General features: G+C 47.1%; 1 protein-coding gene across 2 annotated transcripts in view; it reads right to left on the minus strand.

Annotated features, from left to right (window-relative positions):
• Window positions 1-15,000, minus strand: part of dachb (dachshund b) — an 84,805-nt gene that overhangs the window by 25,477 nt on the left and 44,328 nt on the right. For both annotated transcript variants that reach the window (XM_056442608.1, XM_056442607.1), the window contains exon 2: window positions 12,928-13,034. In XM_056442608.1, the coding sequence (XP_056298583.1) occupies window positions 12,928-13,034 (107 nt within the window). The remainder of the gene's footprint in view (window positions 1-12,927; window positions 13,035-15,000) is intronic.

Genomic DNA, 15,000 nt, shown 5'->3' on the forward strand with positions numbered 1-15,000 from the left:
AACGGATGTTGTTTCACGTGGTTCTTTCAGCTAACTTTGCAAAACCGGATGTTGTCACGTAAATCCTTCCGCTAACTTGATCAAACCCTCTCGCTCCTGATGGAATGTGTTTAGCGTGAGCATCTCTAGGGGCAGACATGTGAGAGTCGGCTGAGTCGACCCAGAGATTCAACTCGGGGGACGGGGACGCCGCTCGGTGGTGAGGATCCCCTCTGACCTCTGACCTCTGACCTCTGAGGCCCTCGCCGGGCGCATCGTCTCTGTTGCGATTGAAACGTCCGATAGTTCTCACAGATGTTACGTCATCTGATCGGCCGTTTTGAGAACGCCGATCAAAACCGATAATGGGAATATCGGCCGATATGGATCGGCGCCGATCAGATCGGTGCATCCCTATTGAGAACATTTTCGCTGACATGCACGTGATGAACACAGTTTTTTAAAAATTTATGTATTTTTCCATCGCGGACTTTTTTTTGCCTGAGGCGCTCGAGAAAACGGCTTCGGGTCAAATGTTCTCTATGCAGGAAAAACCCTGAATATCACTCTCTTGTTGTCGTTTAAGCCTCCTCTCCTCTCTCCTCTCTCCTCTCCTCTCTCCTTTCTCCTCTCCTCTCTCCTTTCTCCTCTCCTCTCGCCTCTCCTCTCTCCTCTCTCCTCTCCTCTCTCCTTTCTCCTCTCTCCCCTCCTCTCTCCTATCCTCTCCTTTCTCCTCTCCCCTCTCCTCTCCTCTCTCCTCCCTTCTCTCTCCTCTCTCCTCTCCTCTCTCCTCCCTTCTCTCTCCTCTCCTCTCTCCTCCCTTCTCTCCCCTCTCCTCTCCTCTCTCCTCTCCTCTCTCCTTTCTCCTCTCTCCTTTCTCCTCTCTCCTCTCCCCTCTCCTCTCCTCTCTCCTCTCTCTCCTCCCTTCTCTCTCCTCTCCTCTCCTCCCTCCCCTCTCCTCTCTCCTCTCCTCTCTCCTCTCCTCTCTCCTCTCTCCTCTCCTCTCCCCTCCTCTCTTCTCTCTCCTCTTTCCACTCCCCTCTCCTCTCTCCTCCCTTCTCTCTTCTCTCTCCTCCTCCCTCTCTCCTCCCTCTCTCTCCTTCCTCTTCCTCCCTCCTTCTCTCCCTTCCCTTCTTCCTTTCCTTTCCTCTCTCCTCACTTTTTTCTTCCTCCTTCTACATCAACTCCTTTCCTCAGCTTTCTTTTTCTTACCTTTTTAAAAGTATTTCCACTTTTCCTTCGAAAGTTCCTAAATGGTTTCCTCCCTCCTTCTCTTCTACTCCCCCTCCTCCTCCTCCTCCTCTCCTCCTCCCTCTGTGTGTTTTCCAACAGGGTGATACATGTCCATCTGTGATTGGCCGATGCCCCCCATCGACGTGGCGCCCGCGAGGTCATAAACAACGGCCCGTCTCCCCCGGCAACGGGCCGTATCCATGGACGCAGGGCGGCTGAGACGTGTGTGTGTGTGTGAGAGTGTATGTGTCTGTATGTGTGTGTGTGTGTGTGTGTGTGTAAGTGTGTGTGTGTGTGTGTGAGAGTGTGTGTGTGTGTGTGAGTGTGTGTGTGTGTGTGTGTGAGAGTGTGTGTGTGTATGAGAGTGTGTGTGTGTGTGAGAGTGTGTGTGTGTGTGAGTGTGTGTGTGTGTGTGTGAGTGTGTGTGTGTATGTGTGTGTGTGTGTATGTGTGAGTGTGTGTGTGTATGTGTGAGAGTGTGTGTGTGTAGTGTGTGTGTGTGTGTGTGTGTGTGTGTGTGTGTGTGTGTGTAAGTGTGAGAGTGTGTGTGTATGTGTGAGAGTGTGTGTGTATGTGTGAGAGTGTGTGTGGGAGTGTGTGTGTGTATGTGTGAGAGTGTGTGTGTATGTGTGAGAGTGTGTGTGTGAGTGTGTGTGTGTGTGTGTGTGAGAGTGTGTATGTGTGAGAGTGTGTGTGTGGATGTGTGTATGTGTGAGAGTGTGTGTGTGGATGTGTGTATGTGTGAGAGTGTGTGTGTGTGTGTGTATGTGTGGGAGTGTGTATGTGTGTTTAATGAGCGATCATAAGTGAGCAAATGTTTTCTCTGGGTTCCACTAATGTTCCAACACACACACACACCTGATTAAGTGTGTGTGTGTGTGAGAGTGTGTGTGTGTGTGAGTGTGTGTGTGTGTGTGTGTGTGTGTGTGTGTCATTAGTATGCCGCAGTGAGCTGTGTCCATATGTCACTAAACACAACCATGTTTTATTTATCCTGGAGAGAAGGAGGCCAACAGTCACTGTGAAGGGAAGGAGGGAAGGAGGGAGGGAGGGATGGAGGGATGGATGGAGAGAGGGAAGGAAGGAGGGAAGGAGGTAAGGAAGGAAGGAGGGAGGGAAGGAAGGAGGGAAGGAGGGAGGGAGGGAAGGAGGGAGGGAAGGAAGGAAGGAGGGAGGGAGGAGGGAAGGAAAGAGGGAGGGAGGGAAGGAAGGAAGGAAGGAAAGAGGGAGGGAAGGATGGAAGGAAGGATGAAAGGAGGGAATGATGGAGATGAAAAAGAAAAATGATTCAAAAAGTATTTTAAGGAGTTGAGAGGAAGAAGAAGAGTGGTTGAGGGAGGAAGAGGAAGAGGAGAAAACAGGGCAGGAAGGAAAGAAGTAAGGGAGACATGAGGGTAAGGAAGGATGGAACGAGGCAACGAAGGAGTGAATAAAAGAACGAAGAGAAGAAGCAGGTGTGAAATAAAAGAGAGGGATGAAGTGGAAACAGAGGAAGGAAAGAAAAGAAGGAAGGAAGGAAGTTAGGATGGAGACAAGGAACAGGGAAGAAGGAGGGAGGAAGGGTCAGACAAAAAAGGATGACAAGTGGAGGAGAGTGGGAGGTGAGATGTTGCAAATGAACGAGGGAAGGAGGCACAAAAGGAGGGCAAGAAAGAAAGATAGGACGCCAGAAGGAAAAGGTTAAGGATGGAGGATTGAAGGAGAACAGAAAGGAGGCGAGGGAGATAAAAGGAGCGGATGGAGGAAAGAAGGGAAGACAAGTGGAATGAAGAGAGGAGGAAAGTTAAAAGGAAGAAGAAGGAAAGAAAAGAGGGAGCAGGAAGAGTGGAGGAAAGGAGGAAGTGGAAAAAAGGAGGAGAGGAAGTACACAAAGGAGGACAGAGGGAGAAATAAAGGAGAGAAGGAAGAGGCAAGAAAGGGAAGAAGAGAGGGAGATGAGTGGAGAAAAAAAGGGAGGAGGGATGGACAGATGGAGGAGTGGGACCCCAGAGACGTGTCATCCATCACACCTCCATGTAGCCTGCACTCGTTCACCCTCTCTCTCCCTCTCTCTCTCTCCCTCTCTCTCTCTCTCTCTCTCTCTCTCTCTCTCTCTCTCTCTCTCTCTCTCTCTCAGTTCACGCTGAGCGTCAGAGCGACAGGGTGTGTGTTTGAGAGCTGCGGAGCGTTGTCTGTGTGTTTCTCTCTTTTCTGTTCTTTCATAGTTGTGTGTATTTAGTTTATGTGGTGTAATAGTTGGTTTCACAGTAGTTTAAATTGTTTGGTGATTAGTTGGGTTTTTCTCTGGGTGTCTTCCCGCTGCCGGTGCCTCACCGGGCTCGGGGCGAGGCGGAAATGTTTGCCCCGATTCCCCCCCCGCTGCTCACGAGGAGACACGGTATGAAGATTGCCGGTGACTCCTCGTGCAGCGTGGAGGAATTGGCTCGGGCAGTCGGGAAGAAAGTCGGGTTCAGCAGCGTGAAGTCCGCCGCCAAGATGAACGGCTCGGTCGTGATCTTCCTGGATCAGGTGGGGAAGGTAAGCCGCGTGGTAGAGGAGGGTCTCTCGGTGGGAGATTTGTTTGTACAGGTGTTTCCGCTGGATCAGCCGTCCACCAGAGTCCTCGTTTCAAACGTCCCTCCGCTCATCTCCGATGAGTTTCTCAGCAGAGAGCTCTCCCGGCACGGAAAGCTGGTCTCCCCGATGAGAGAGATCTCATCGGGGTTCAAGGAGAGCTCGATGAAGCATATCATGAGTTACCGTAGATCGGTTTATATGATACTCAACGACCGGAGGGCGGAGTTAAACCTGCGCTTCAGCGTCAGAGTAGATGATGTTAATTATAACGTCTACGCGTCTTCATCGGCGATGAAGTGCTTTCATTGCGGGAGGAGGGCACACCGCGAGGGTCTGCTCGAAGCGAGGCGACCCTGCGCCAGCTGGTCCGGGCGGCTCGGGTCCGTCCGGCGCGTCACGATGCGCTACACCAGCGTGGGGAACAGCAGGTGAGGCGGCTGCCGCTGCCGCGGCTACAGGGCTCGCGGCGGCGTCTCTGAGAGGAGGCGCCGCCGAAGCGGCGGCCGGCGCTGCGGCGGCAGCGCCGCCGATTCCAACGGAGAGCGCGGCGAGCAGCGTCACTGCTGCTGCACCCGACACACATGTGGTGGGTATGAATGAGGGAGTGAGTGATGGGGGTGATGCGGGCAAGGGTGGCGAGGGGGGGGATGAGGGTGGGGATGCTGGACAGGGCAGTGAAAGGCAGGCTGTGGGTGGAGTCGGGAGCGGTGAGAGGAAAGGAAAAGAAGGAAAAGCGGACCAAAAAAATGGAGGGGATGTGGGGGGATCTGCCAAGAGCAGTGGGGTAGAGGCTGGGGGTGAGGTGGGAAGTGGGGAGGAGGAAAGAAAACAAGAAAAAGAAGGGGGGAAAAAACAAAAAAAGATTTAAAAAACAAAAAATAATATTGGTGATGGTGGTGATGGTGGCACGGGCTTAGAGGTGGAAGTGGGGAGTGGGGTGGAGAATAATGAGGAAAGTGAGAAAGAGGAGGAAAAGGAAAAAAAAGACGAGGACAGGGGTGGCGAGAAGCCCATTGAGGGGGTAGGACAGGTGGGGGGAGGCGAAGAGGTGGAGGAGGACGGTGCAGGGGAGGAGGGGGCGGAGCAGGTGGAGATGGACGAGGAGGAAGCAGGGGGGCAGAAAGGAGCCTCAAAGAGAAAGAAGAGTGGCCAGAGCGCTGGCAGCGAGGCCAAGGCCAGCAGGGTGGAAGTGAGGAGGAGGAGTCAGGGGGCGGGGCCGGTGGAGGACAGTAGTGACGAGGAGGGGTCAGAGGACAGCGACTCTCCTCTGTTTTTAACTAATAGTCAGGCACAAAAGCTGTATACAGCCGATGAAATAAGTCTGTTTCTGCACAAAACAAAAGGGAAAAAAAAAGTAGAGGTCAAGGATCACTTCCCTGACCTCGTGGCCTTTGTACACTCGTGCCATTTCCACATGAGGGGAAAAAAATTAGACAAACAAGAGGTTTTTAGGATCAAAAAGTTTTTGCCCAAAGTAAAGGAGTGCATCCAGCAGGGGGAGGTGGAGAGCTCCAATGTGTGTTTTATTTGATTTGTTGGGTTTAAGTTTTATTTGTTTTTTAAACTCTTTTCTTTTAATGAACACATTCAGAGTCGGAGTTTTAAACGTAAATGGAGTGAGGGACAGTAAGAAGAGAACATCAATTTATGAATTTAACAAGATGAAGGCCAACGATGTTCTCTTCTTACAAGAGACGCACAGCGACAGCACCAACGAGGCGGACTGGAGGAGGGAGTGGGGGGGGGAAGTCCTCCTGAGCCACAACACCAACCTCAGCGGAGGAGTGGGCTTCCTCTTCTCCAGGGCCTTCAGCCCTCGGTCACTGGAGGTCAAACACATCGTGGAGGGGAGGCTGTTCTTTGTGAAAGCACGGTTCGACCTTTTAACGTGGTTTTTATAAATATCTATGCTCCAACAACTGGGACAGAGAGGCAGCTGTTTTTATCCAAAGTTAATGATGTTTTAAATGACTGTGCCTCGGAGGATTTTTTATTCTTGGGGGGGGATTTTAACTGCACAGAGGATGATTTTAATGACAGAAACCACACAGAGCCACATCCAGCTTCACAGCAGGTGCTGAGGAGGCTGGTCCATTCTCATGGCCTGGTGGACGTGTGGAGAAGGATGCATCCGGACTGCCGACAGTACACATGGTCCCACGTTAGGGAGGGAAGGATCTCCTCAGCCAGGTTAGACCGTATTTATGTTTTTAAGCACCATTTTAATATTTTTAAAATGTGCAGCATTGTTCCGGCTGGTTTTACTGATCACTCTTTGGTTTTATGTCATGTTTTTATTAGGAACTTTTTACCCAGAAGCGCGTATTGGCATTTTAATACAGTTTTAACTTTCGATAGGAATTTTAGAGAGGTGTTGTTTTATTTTTGGGGCATTTTTAGGCTGAGGAAGAGTGATTTTAATAATCTTAGGCAGTGGTGGGACCGTGGTAAAATAGAAATTAGGCTCCTTTGTCAGCAGCACACTTTCAACGTCACTTGAGACGTCACCAGATCTATGAAGGACCTGGAGACTGAGATAGTGGACCTAGAAAGTTTGAGCGAGTCCACAGGAGATCGAGGACATATTGAAGTCCTCAAAAGTAAAAAGGCGGCTCTCGCCGACCTGTTCGAAGTTAAAGTACAAGGCGCATTGGTCAGGTCCCGATTCCAGACCATCGCGGAGATGGACACTCCCTCTAGCTTCTTCTTCGGCCTGGAGAAGAGGAGTGGGCAGGGGCGAGTGATCCACTCACTGCTGACGGACGCAGGGCAGCCGGTTGTGGAGCCAAGCCAGATCCGGAAGCGAGCGGTGGGGTTTTACTCCTCCCTTTATGCCAGTGAGTATAGGGAGGAGGGAGAGTCGACGGAGGGGCTCTGTGGGGAGCTGCCTCAGGTCTCTGAGGAGACTAATGAGGAGCTCGACAGACCCATAACCCCCCAAGAGCTGAAAGCTGCCCTGCAGGGAATGCAGGGAGGGCGCGCCCCCGGTATCGACGGCCTCCCCGCTGAGTTTTACAAAGAATACTGGGATGTCCTCGGAAGTCTTCAACGAGAGTCTGGCCTCTGGTTCCATGCCGATGTCCTGCCGGAGGGCAGTGCTAACCCTGCTGCCTAAAAAAGGAAACCCGCAGGACATCGGTAACTGGCGCCCTGTGTCTCTGCTGTGTGTGGATTACAAGCTTCTGTCCAGGGTCCTCGCCTCCAGGCTGAGGGGAGCTATGGAGCAGGTCCTCCATCGGGACCAGACCTACTGTGTGCCCGGCAGGTCCATGGTGGATAACGTCCACCTCATTCGGGATGTTTTGGAGGTCTCCAGCTCGTTGGGTATGGATACTGGTCTGATTTCTCTAGATCAGGAAAAGGCTTTTGACCGCGTTGAACACGGCTTCCTCTGGAAAGTTCTGGGGAAGTTTGGGTTCAGCGCTGGTTTCATAGCTAAGATCAAGGTGTTGTACAGTAATGTTGAGAGTGTGCTGAAGATAAACGGCAGGCTGTGTGCTCCTTTTAGAGTGGGTAGAGGGGTCCGGCAGGGCTGTGCTCTGTCCGGGATGCTCTACGCACTCTCCCTCGAGCCCCTCCTCATTAAAATACGCTCTAGCCTACATGGTTTGGTTTTACCTGGTTTTAATAAGGGAATGATTTTATCAGCACATGCCGACGACGTTGTTGTTTTCATTAAGAACCAAAATGATGTAAACCTTTTAAATCAAATTGTACATGATTTTAGCACGGCATCATCAGCGAGGGTGAACTGGAAGAAGAGCGAAGCCCTCGCTGTGGGGGAGTGGCGTGGCGGCCTCCCGGTTCTTCCACAAAAGCTCATATGGAAAAAGGACGGTTTTAAATATTTAGGGATTTACCTCGGAGGAAAAAACATGGTCCAGAAGAACTGAGTGGGCGTCACAGAGAAGATAGAGGGGAAACTTTCCAAGTGGAAGTGGCTGCTCCCCCAGATGTCTTTTAAAGGTAGAGTACTGGTTTTAAACAATCTTATTGCATCCCAACTGTGGCACAGGTTGACCGTTTTAGACCCTCCCTCGGGCTTCTTAGCCCACATACAATGGTGGATTTTTTTGGGAGGGTCTAGACTGGGTGCCACAGGGGGTGCTGTTTTTAGCCAGAGAGGAGGGGGGACAGGGCCTTGTCCACCTGGCCAGCCAGACGGCCACTTTTAGATTGCAGTTTGTTCAGAAGTTTTTAACGAGTCCGGGGTTTTTAGTGTGGCGAGACGTGGCCAGCTGCATCCTCAGACGTGCTGACAACCTAGGGCTGGATACTGCTCTGTTTTTAATCGACTCCAGCTTTTTAAAGTTAAGTGGGCTGCCTCCTTTTTATCAGGGTGTTTTTAAGTCGTGGGCCCTTTTTAAGCACGAAAGGTGCCCACAGTCTGACTCTCTGTTCTGGTTGTTGAGAGAACCATTAATTTATAATGCAAGAATGGACATTAGCAGCAGCGTCACCCCTGGACTAACGGGGGCGCTGCTGCGAACAAAGACCCTTTGCCTGCAGCAGTTGGTGGATGCCGACGCTGAGCGACCCCCCGGCCCTGGGCTCCCTGCTGGGGATGCATTCCGACCGGGTGGCGAGGAGGCTCCTGGAGCTGTGGAGGCAGAGGCTGACCGGGTTGGAGAGGAGCCTCCTCAACGACTACAGCCAGCAGAGAGCAGAGCCGGACCCTGCAGACCCCTTCCCAGACATCTCCCTCAGCCCGGGGCTAGGGGGACTCACCGGCCCCCTGCTAAGAACGAGCCACCCAGAAAACTGCACACTGAACAAAGCAGACAAGAAGACTTTGTATTTTAACCTCGTGAAGAGCATCAACAGGTCCAGACTGTGCAACAGACCGCCCACTGTGTGGTCAGAGAGACTTGGGCATGGAGGCCCTGGCCCGCAGTGGGGGGTCCTATACAAGCCTCCCCTGAAGAAAAGGACCGCTGACCTCCAGTGGCGGATTTTACACGGTGCTGTCGCGTCCAATGCTTTTATTTCAGTCATTAATCCCGCTGTCCTGAGCCAGTGCCCCTTCTGTGACCTCCGGGAGACTATTTACCATGTTTTTAACGAGTGTAAGAGACTTTTGAGTTTCTTCGCTCTTTTAACATTGGTTTTTAGTCTTTTTAATGTGGTTTTTACACAGAGAAGGTTTTTATCATGGGAGCTGCCTACAAAAAGACGGAAAAAGAAAAGTGGCAGCTCCTTAATTTTTTATCCGGCGAAGCAAAAATGGCAATTTATTTAACCCTTGTGTTGCCTTCGGGTCAATTTGACCCGATTCAATGTTTCACCCTCCTGTCGCCTTCGGGTCAATATGACCCGATTCAATGTTTAACCCTCCTGTTACCTTTATATTTACTAACATATTTTACCCTTGAGGTCAATATGACCCCAGCTATTAAAATCTCCAGAAAATTATTAGAATTAATATTGTTTTCCAAGTTTAAGTGTGAGGTACTTTATGTTTGTTTGTTGACTCGAACACCGACATTAAACATTGAATCGGGTCAAATTGACCCGAAGGCGACAGGAGGGTTAAATATTGAATCGGGTCAAAATGACCCGAAGGCAACACAAGGGTTAACTAGGAAGTCCCGGGTGGAAAACAGAGAGGGGCAGGAGGCCGGGGCAGTGTGGCTCTGTAACATCAGAGCCAGACTCTGGCTGGAGTTCAGGTTTTATAAACACATTGGAGACCTGGATGCTTTTAAACAATGCTGGTGTTTTAAAGATATTGTTTGTTCTGTGGTGGAGGAGGAGCTGGTATTTGCACCATTTTTTATTCGGTAAAACATGTTTTCTTTTTTTAATGTTTTTTTGTTTTGTTTGTTTGCTTTTATTTTAAACAACCTGATTTTTTTAAACACTTCATTTGTAGAGAAACGTTGTAATGGAAAAATGTAAATAAAGTGTTTTTCAAAAATCAAAAAATATCTCTCTGTCTCTCTGTCTGTCTCTCTGTCTGTCTGTCTGTCTCTCACTCTGTCTCTCTCTCTCTGGTCTCTCTGTCTCTCTCTCTCTCTGTCTCTCTGTCTCTCTCTCTCTCTGTCTCTCTGGTCTCTCTGTCTCTCTCTCTCTCTCTCTCTCTCTCTCTCTCTGTCTTCACGTCTTCTCCTCCTTCTTACAGAAACATCTTCATTTCCTTCCCTCGTTCTCGTTTCCTCTTTCCTTCCCTGAATCCACTTGTTTGTCGTCTCTTCCTCAACAATCTGTCTCCTCTTCTCCTCTGTCCCCATCCATCTCCCGCTCTCCCTCCCTCTCTCCCTCCATCTCTCTCTCTCTCTAACAGATTTTTTGTTTCAAGAAAAACAAAATGTATTCATTCATGTATTTCCAGAAAAGAGAGAGATGGAGATGATGAGGAGGTGTTAAAGAGGAGAGGAGGAGGAGGGTTATGGAGAAGAGAGGATAAGGTGGAGGAGACGAGGGACGGATGAGAAGTCGGTGGAAGGAGGGATGAAGAAAAGAGGAAAGGGGAGAATCAAAGAGAATAAGATGAAAGGGAATGAGGAGGCAGGGAATGAGAAGGGAAAGAATGAGGAGGTAAGGAATGAGGAGGTAGGGAACAATGAGGTAAGGAATGAGTAGGTAATGAATAAGGAGGTAGGGAATGAGGAGGTAAGGAATGAGCAGGTAGGGAACAATGAGGTAAGGAATGAGTAGGTAATGAATAAGGAGGTAGGGAACAATGAGGTAAGGAATGAGTAGGTAATGAATAAGGAGGTAGGGAACAATGAGGTAAGGAATGAGTAGGTAATGAATAAGGAGGTAGGGAACAATGAGGTAAGGAATGAGTCGGTAATGAATAAGGAGGTAGGGAACAATGAGGTAAGGAATGAGTAGGTAATGAATAAGGAGGTAGGGAATGAGGAGGTAAGGAATGAGCAGGTAGGGAACAATGAGGTAAGGAATGAGTAGCAGGGTGTCTACAGGAATAAACAAGTGAAATTTAAGACTTTTTAAGACTTTTTAAGACCACGTTTAAATAAAATGAAAGACCTAACTTGTGATGGAAATACAAATCAAAAGTGGAAATATACATTAATCTAAACACAGTTTGTTCAAAATGAACAGGATGGTGTAATGCGAAAGGATAACACAAAAATGTCATTGCTGTTGTAAATTATATTTATTAATATAACATTTTCAGAACATTTAAGTCCCATGAACAAATGCTTATAACATCAAGTAAATATATTAAAAAAAATACGAGCAACATAGTTCCTTTTGAACAAAAAAATCTATAAAATAACATAAATAACAATTCCAGCTGCTTTTAAAATGCAAATACATTTCCATAATAGAATGTGTGTGTGTGTGTGAGTGAGAGTGTATGTGAGTTCTCATGTCTCTATGTGATGGATGTTTGTGCACAGGTTCATGTCTACTCCTGAGCTTTTGTGAATATACTAGTTAAACAATCCTTATAAAAACTTCCAGTTGACATTTGGTCCATTCTCTGGAAAAGAAAAGGCAGACATTAGCCAACAGTCACCACATCTCTTCATGACACCACTTCAGATTAATGTCAGACTGGATCAATATGAATGAAAACTATTTTTACAAATTAAGCAACGCGAGCCATCCCTTGAGCCTAGTGAACACTATGGAGACATATTGACAGGTAAACACCACTCTACTACCATTCTAAAACTATTTGTGTTTGTCTAATTAATGTGTAGTGCGCCTATGCATAGCTGTTATTAACTTGACACATGAGTAAAGCTTAACTATATGAAACACATACTCATATACAAGAGGATAGTTAATACATATATTTATGTTAGACTTACTTTGAGGTGCTGAAGTAGGTCCTGGTGTCATGGCCCATGAGCTCCACAGGATCCTGACGGGACCGGGTCACTGAACCGAGAGCACATGAAGTCCAGCTGTCTGCTCGCGGTGGTCTGGTCCAGAGTCTCGTGGAACAGAATGAAGAACGCACTGCAGCGTTGGTCTTTGGTGATGAGCTCTTTGTTGCACGGCGCTGGATTTCCTCCGGTGACCTCCAGCGTTGTAGCGTTGATGTTGTTGCGGGCGGCGGAGCAGCAGCTAGCGGCGGAGCAGCAGCTAGCGGCGGAGCAGCAGCTAGCCCCGCGGGCTGCTGGCGGCCTTCGCTAGTCTCTGTGCTTCTTGCTCTGCTCGTGAGATTCCACCGCTGGAAAGTCTCGCGACACACAACGCAGCTTCAGAAGCATTTCACCGACCGTGACCAGAAACACTCGTTCTTTTCAAGCCGTTGTTGAACTTGCATCCTGCCATGTTTTCTAAACTAGCAGATGCTTCACGTTGTAGGGGATGGGACCGAATACGCGGGGCCCCTTGAAGAGAAGGGGCGTGGCCCCGGTGACACCAGAGACACCGCAGAGCAACCGGAGCAAAATACGGACCTGGCGGAACAGAATGCCTCATATTCGTAATGACATGACACCCAAAAGATGTAAGACCAATCCAATCTGAATTTAAGACAATTTAAGACTTTTTAAGACTTTTTAAGGACCCGCGGACACCCTGGAGTAGGTAATGAATAAGGAGGTAGGGAATGAGGAGGTAAGGAATGAGGAGGTAAGGAATGAGGAGGTAGGGAACAATGAGGTAAGGAATGAGTAGGTAATGAATAAGGAGGTAGGGAATGAGGAGGTAAGGAATGAGCAGGTAAGGAATGAGTAGGTAATGAATAAGGAGGTAGGGAATGAGGAGGTAAGGAATGAGTAGGTAATGAATAAGGAGGTAGGGAATGAGGAGGTAAGGAATGAGCAGGTAGGGAATTATGAAGTCGGGAATGAGGAGGTAGGGAATGAGGAGGTAGGGAATGAGGAGGTAAGGAATGAGCAGGTAAGGAATGAGTAGGTAATGAATAAGGAGGTAGGGAATGAGGAGGTAAGGAATGAGCAGGTAGGGAATTATGAAGTAGGGAATGAGGAGGTAGGGAATGAGGAGGTAAGGACTGAGCGAGGCATGTGTCCTGGTGGCCAGCTGCTGGTACTGCACCACGTTTGACCTCAGTTCAACAAAACGAGAGCTGAGGGAATAAAACGAGGAAGCAGAGAAATACAAAGACACACACACACTCACACACACACACACACACACACACTCTCACACACACACACACACACACACACCCTCACACACACACACTCACACACACACACACACACTCACCGGGGTGGGCCAGCAGGCTGGGGGACAGCAGGCCCAGGTGCAGCAGCCGGGGGCTTTCCTGGATCCCGGCTCCAGAGCAACGCTTCGGAGGACGGCCCGGACGAGAGCTGGAGGGGGGGGCCGGGGAGAGAGAGAGAGAGAGAGAGATTAATGACCAGCACACAGAGGGGTCGCTGGTCCTTTATGTTCACAGATGTTTGGGAAACATTGTTCAGTGAAGTGATGATGAGTTTAAATATAAAGTCACATTAATATTATTATAAAATATTCATTAAGACGTAAAAAATAACTTTACGTATTATTTACAAAGAAACTAATTGTATCGATAGATGATCTTTATTTAAGTGATTGATTATGTGCATTCATCAAAATGTTATAATTAATATTATATATATATATGTACATTGAAGAGTTAAAATATTAAATATATTATATGTATGTATATACATTAAAGTAAAAATATTAAATATTATAATAAATAATATATTTATCTCTAAATATGCATTGAAGAGTTAAAATATTATAATACATTTTATATTTATATATAAATATACATTGAAGAGTTAAAATATAAAATATTATAGTAAATATTATATATATATATACATTAAAGTTAAAATATTAAATATTCTAATAAATATTATATGTATATACATTAAAGTAAAAATATTAAATATTATATATTATATATATATCTCTAAATATGCATTGAAGAGTTAAAATATAAAACAATATAATATTTATAGAAATAGAAAAATGATTAAACTTGACAAATAAAATATTGTTCATGTCTTAAAAAAATACTTTTACTTTATAAAAGATGAAACAAATGTTTTTGTAGAAATTATTACTATTGCAGTGCACACTAAAAGAGAACACCATAACATAGTATATCTCGTTAAAATATTACAATAAACTATACAATATTTTAAAATGTTTTAAGTCTAATTTGTTCTCATATATACTTGTATTATTATTAGTGCTGTGAAAAATAACGCGTTAACTCAGTTAATTCAATTACAGGTTTAACTAGTTTTAAAAAAAAACGCATTTAACGCATGCGCAGAATGAGCTTCCAATCCGTCTGTTGTTGGTCGTCGGGATGAAAAAAAAGTCACTTGAAAAATGAGCTTCCAATCCACCACTTCAATCTGAACTCTGTCCGCTCTCATGCAGACGGTCTGTTCATCGGTAATGATCCTTCCGCAGGTTCACCTCCGGAAACCTTGTTACGACTTTTACTTCCTGTAGATCAGGGGTCTCAACACGTCGATCGCGACCTGCCAGTCGATCGCGGCGTTGTGTCGGTAGATTGCATGACATTAAAGAGATTGGCCCGCCCCCTGACATGTTCTCTAGAGCACGTCTTTGTTCTTTTATTAAACTAAACGTCTGTTGTTGATCGTATCTCCACAGCAGCATGTCATTTCTGTCTCTTCGCGTTGCGTTAACACTTATCGATCTCCGTCTCGCGCCACAGAGCTCCGTGCGCGCATCGACCGAGCAAAAAAAGTCACTTGTCAATCTGTCCACCTGTCCGGGCGGTGAGGTTTCAGCTTTGCAGCGGTGTCCCCGCCGTCCCTTTCATCACGGCCCAGTTCATGAAGAAAACCCACACAGTCAGTTTGCCTCAGCAGCTGCTAGAGGAAGACTAGAGGCCTTTAGATTGTATCATGGTGGAGTTAATGGTTGACAAACAAGAGGAAAATGCTCTGTTTAACCCTCCTGTTACCTTTACATTTACTAACATATTTTACCCTCGGGGTCAATTTGACCCCAGCAATTAAAACCTCCAGAAAATTATTAGAATGAATATTGCTTCCCAAGTTTAAGTGTGAGGTACTTTATGTTTGTTTGTTGACTACCTAAATAGCCCTTTAAATAAATAAAAAAGTTGATATTTCTTATGTTTGACACAGTGAAAAACAGCCTGGGGTCAAATTGACCCCAAAGAACACCGACATTAAACATTGAATGGGGTCAAATTGACCCGAAAGGTAACAGGAGGGTTAAACATTCTGTTTAGGATGAAGATGTATTAATGTTCCAGATGGAAGAAAACTGCTAAATAAC

This window comes from Pseudoliparis swirei, chromosome 21 (assembly GCF_029220125.1).
Source record: "Pseudoliparis swirei isolate HS2019 ecotype Mariana Trench chromosome 21, NWPU_hadal_v1, whole genome shotgun sequence".
In the NCBI taxonomy this organism is placed as follows: domain Eukaryota; kingdom Metazoa; phylum Chordata; class Actinopteri; order Perciformes; family Liparidae; genus Pseudoliparis; species Pseudoliparis swirei.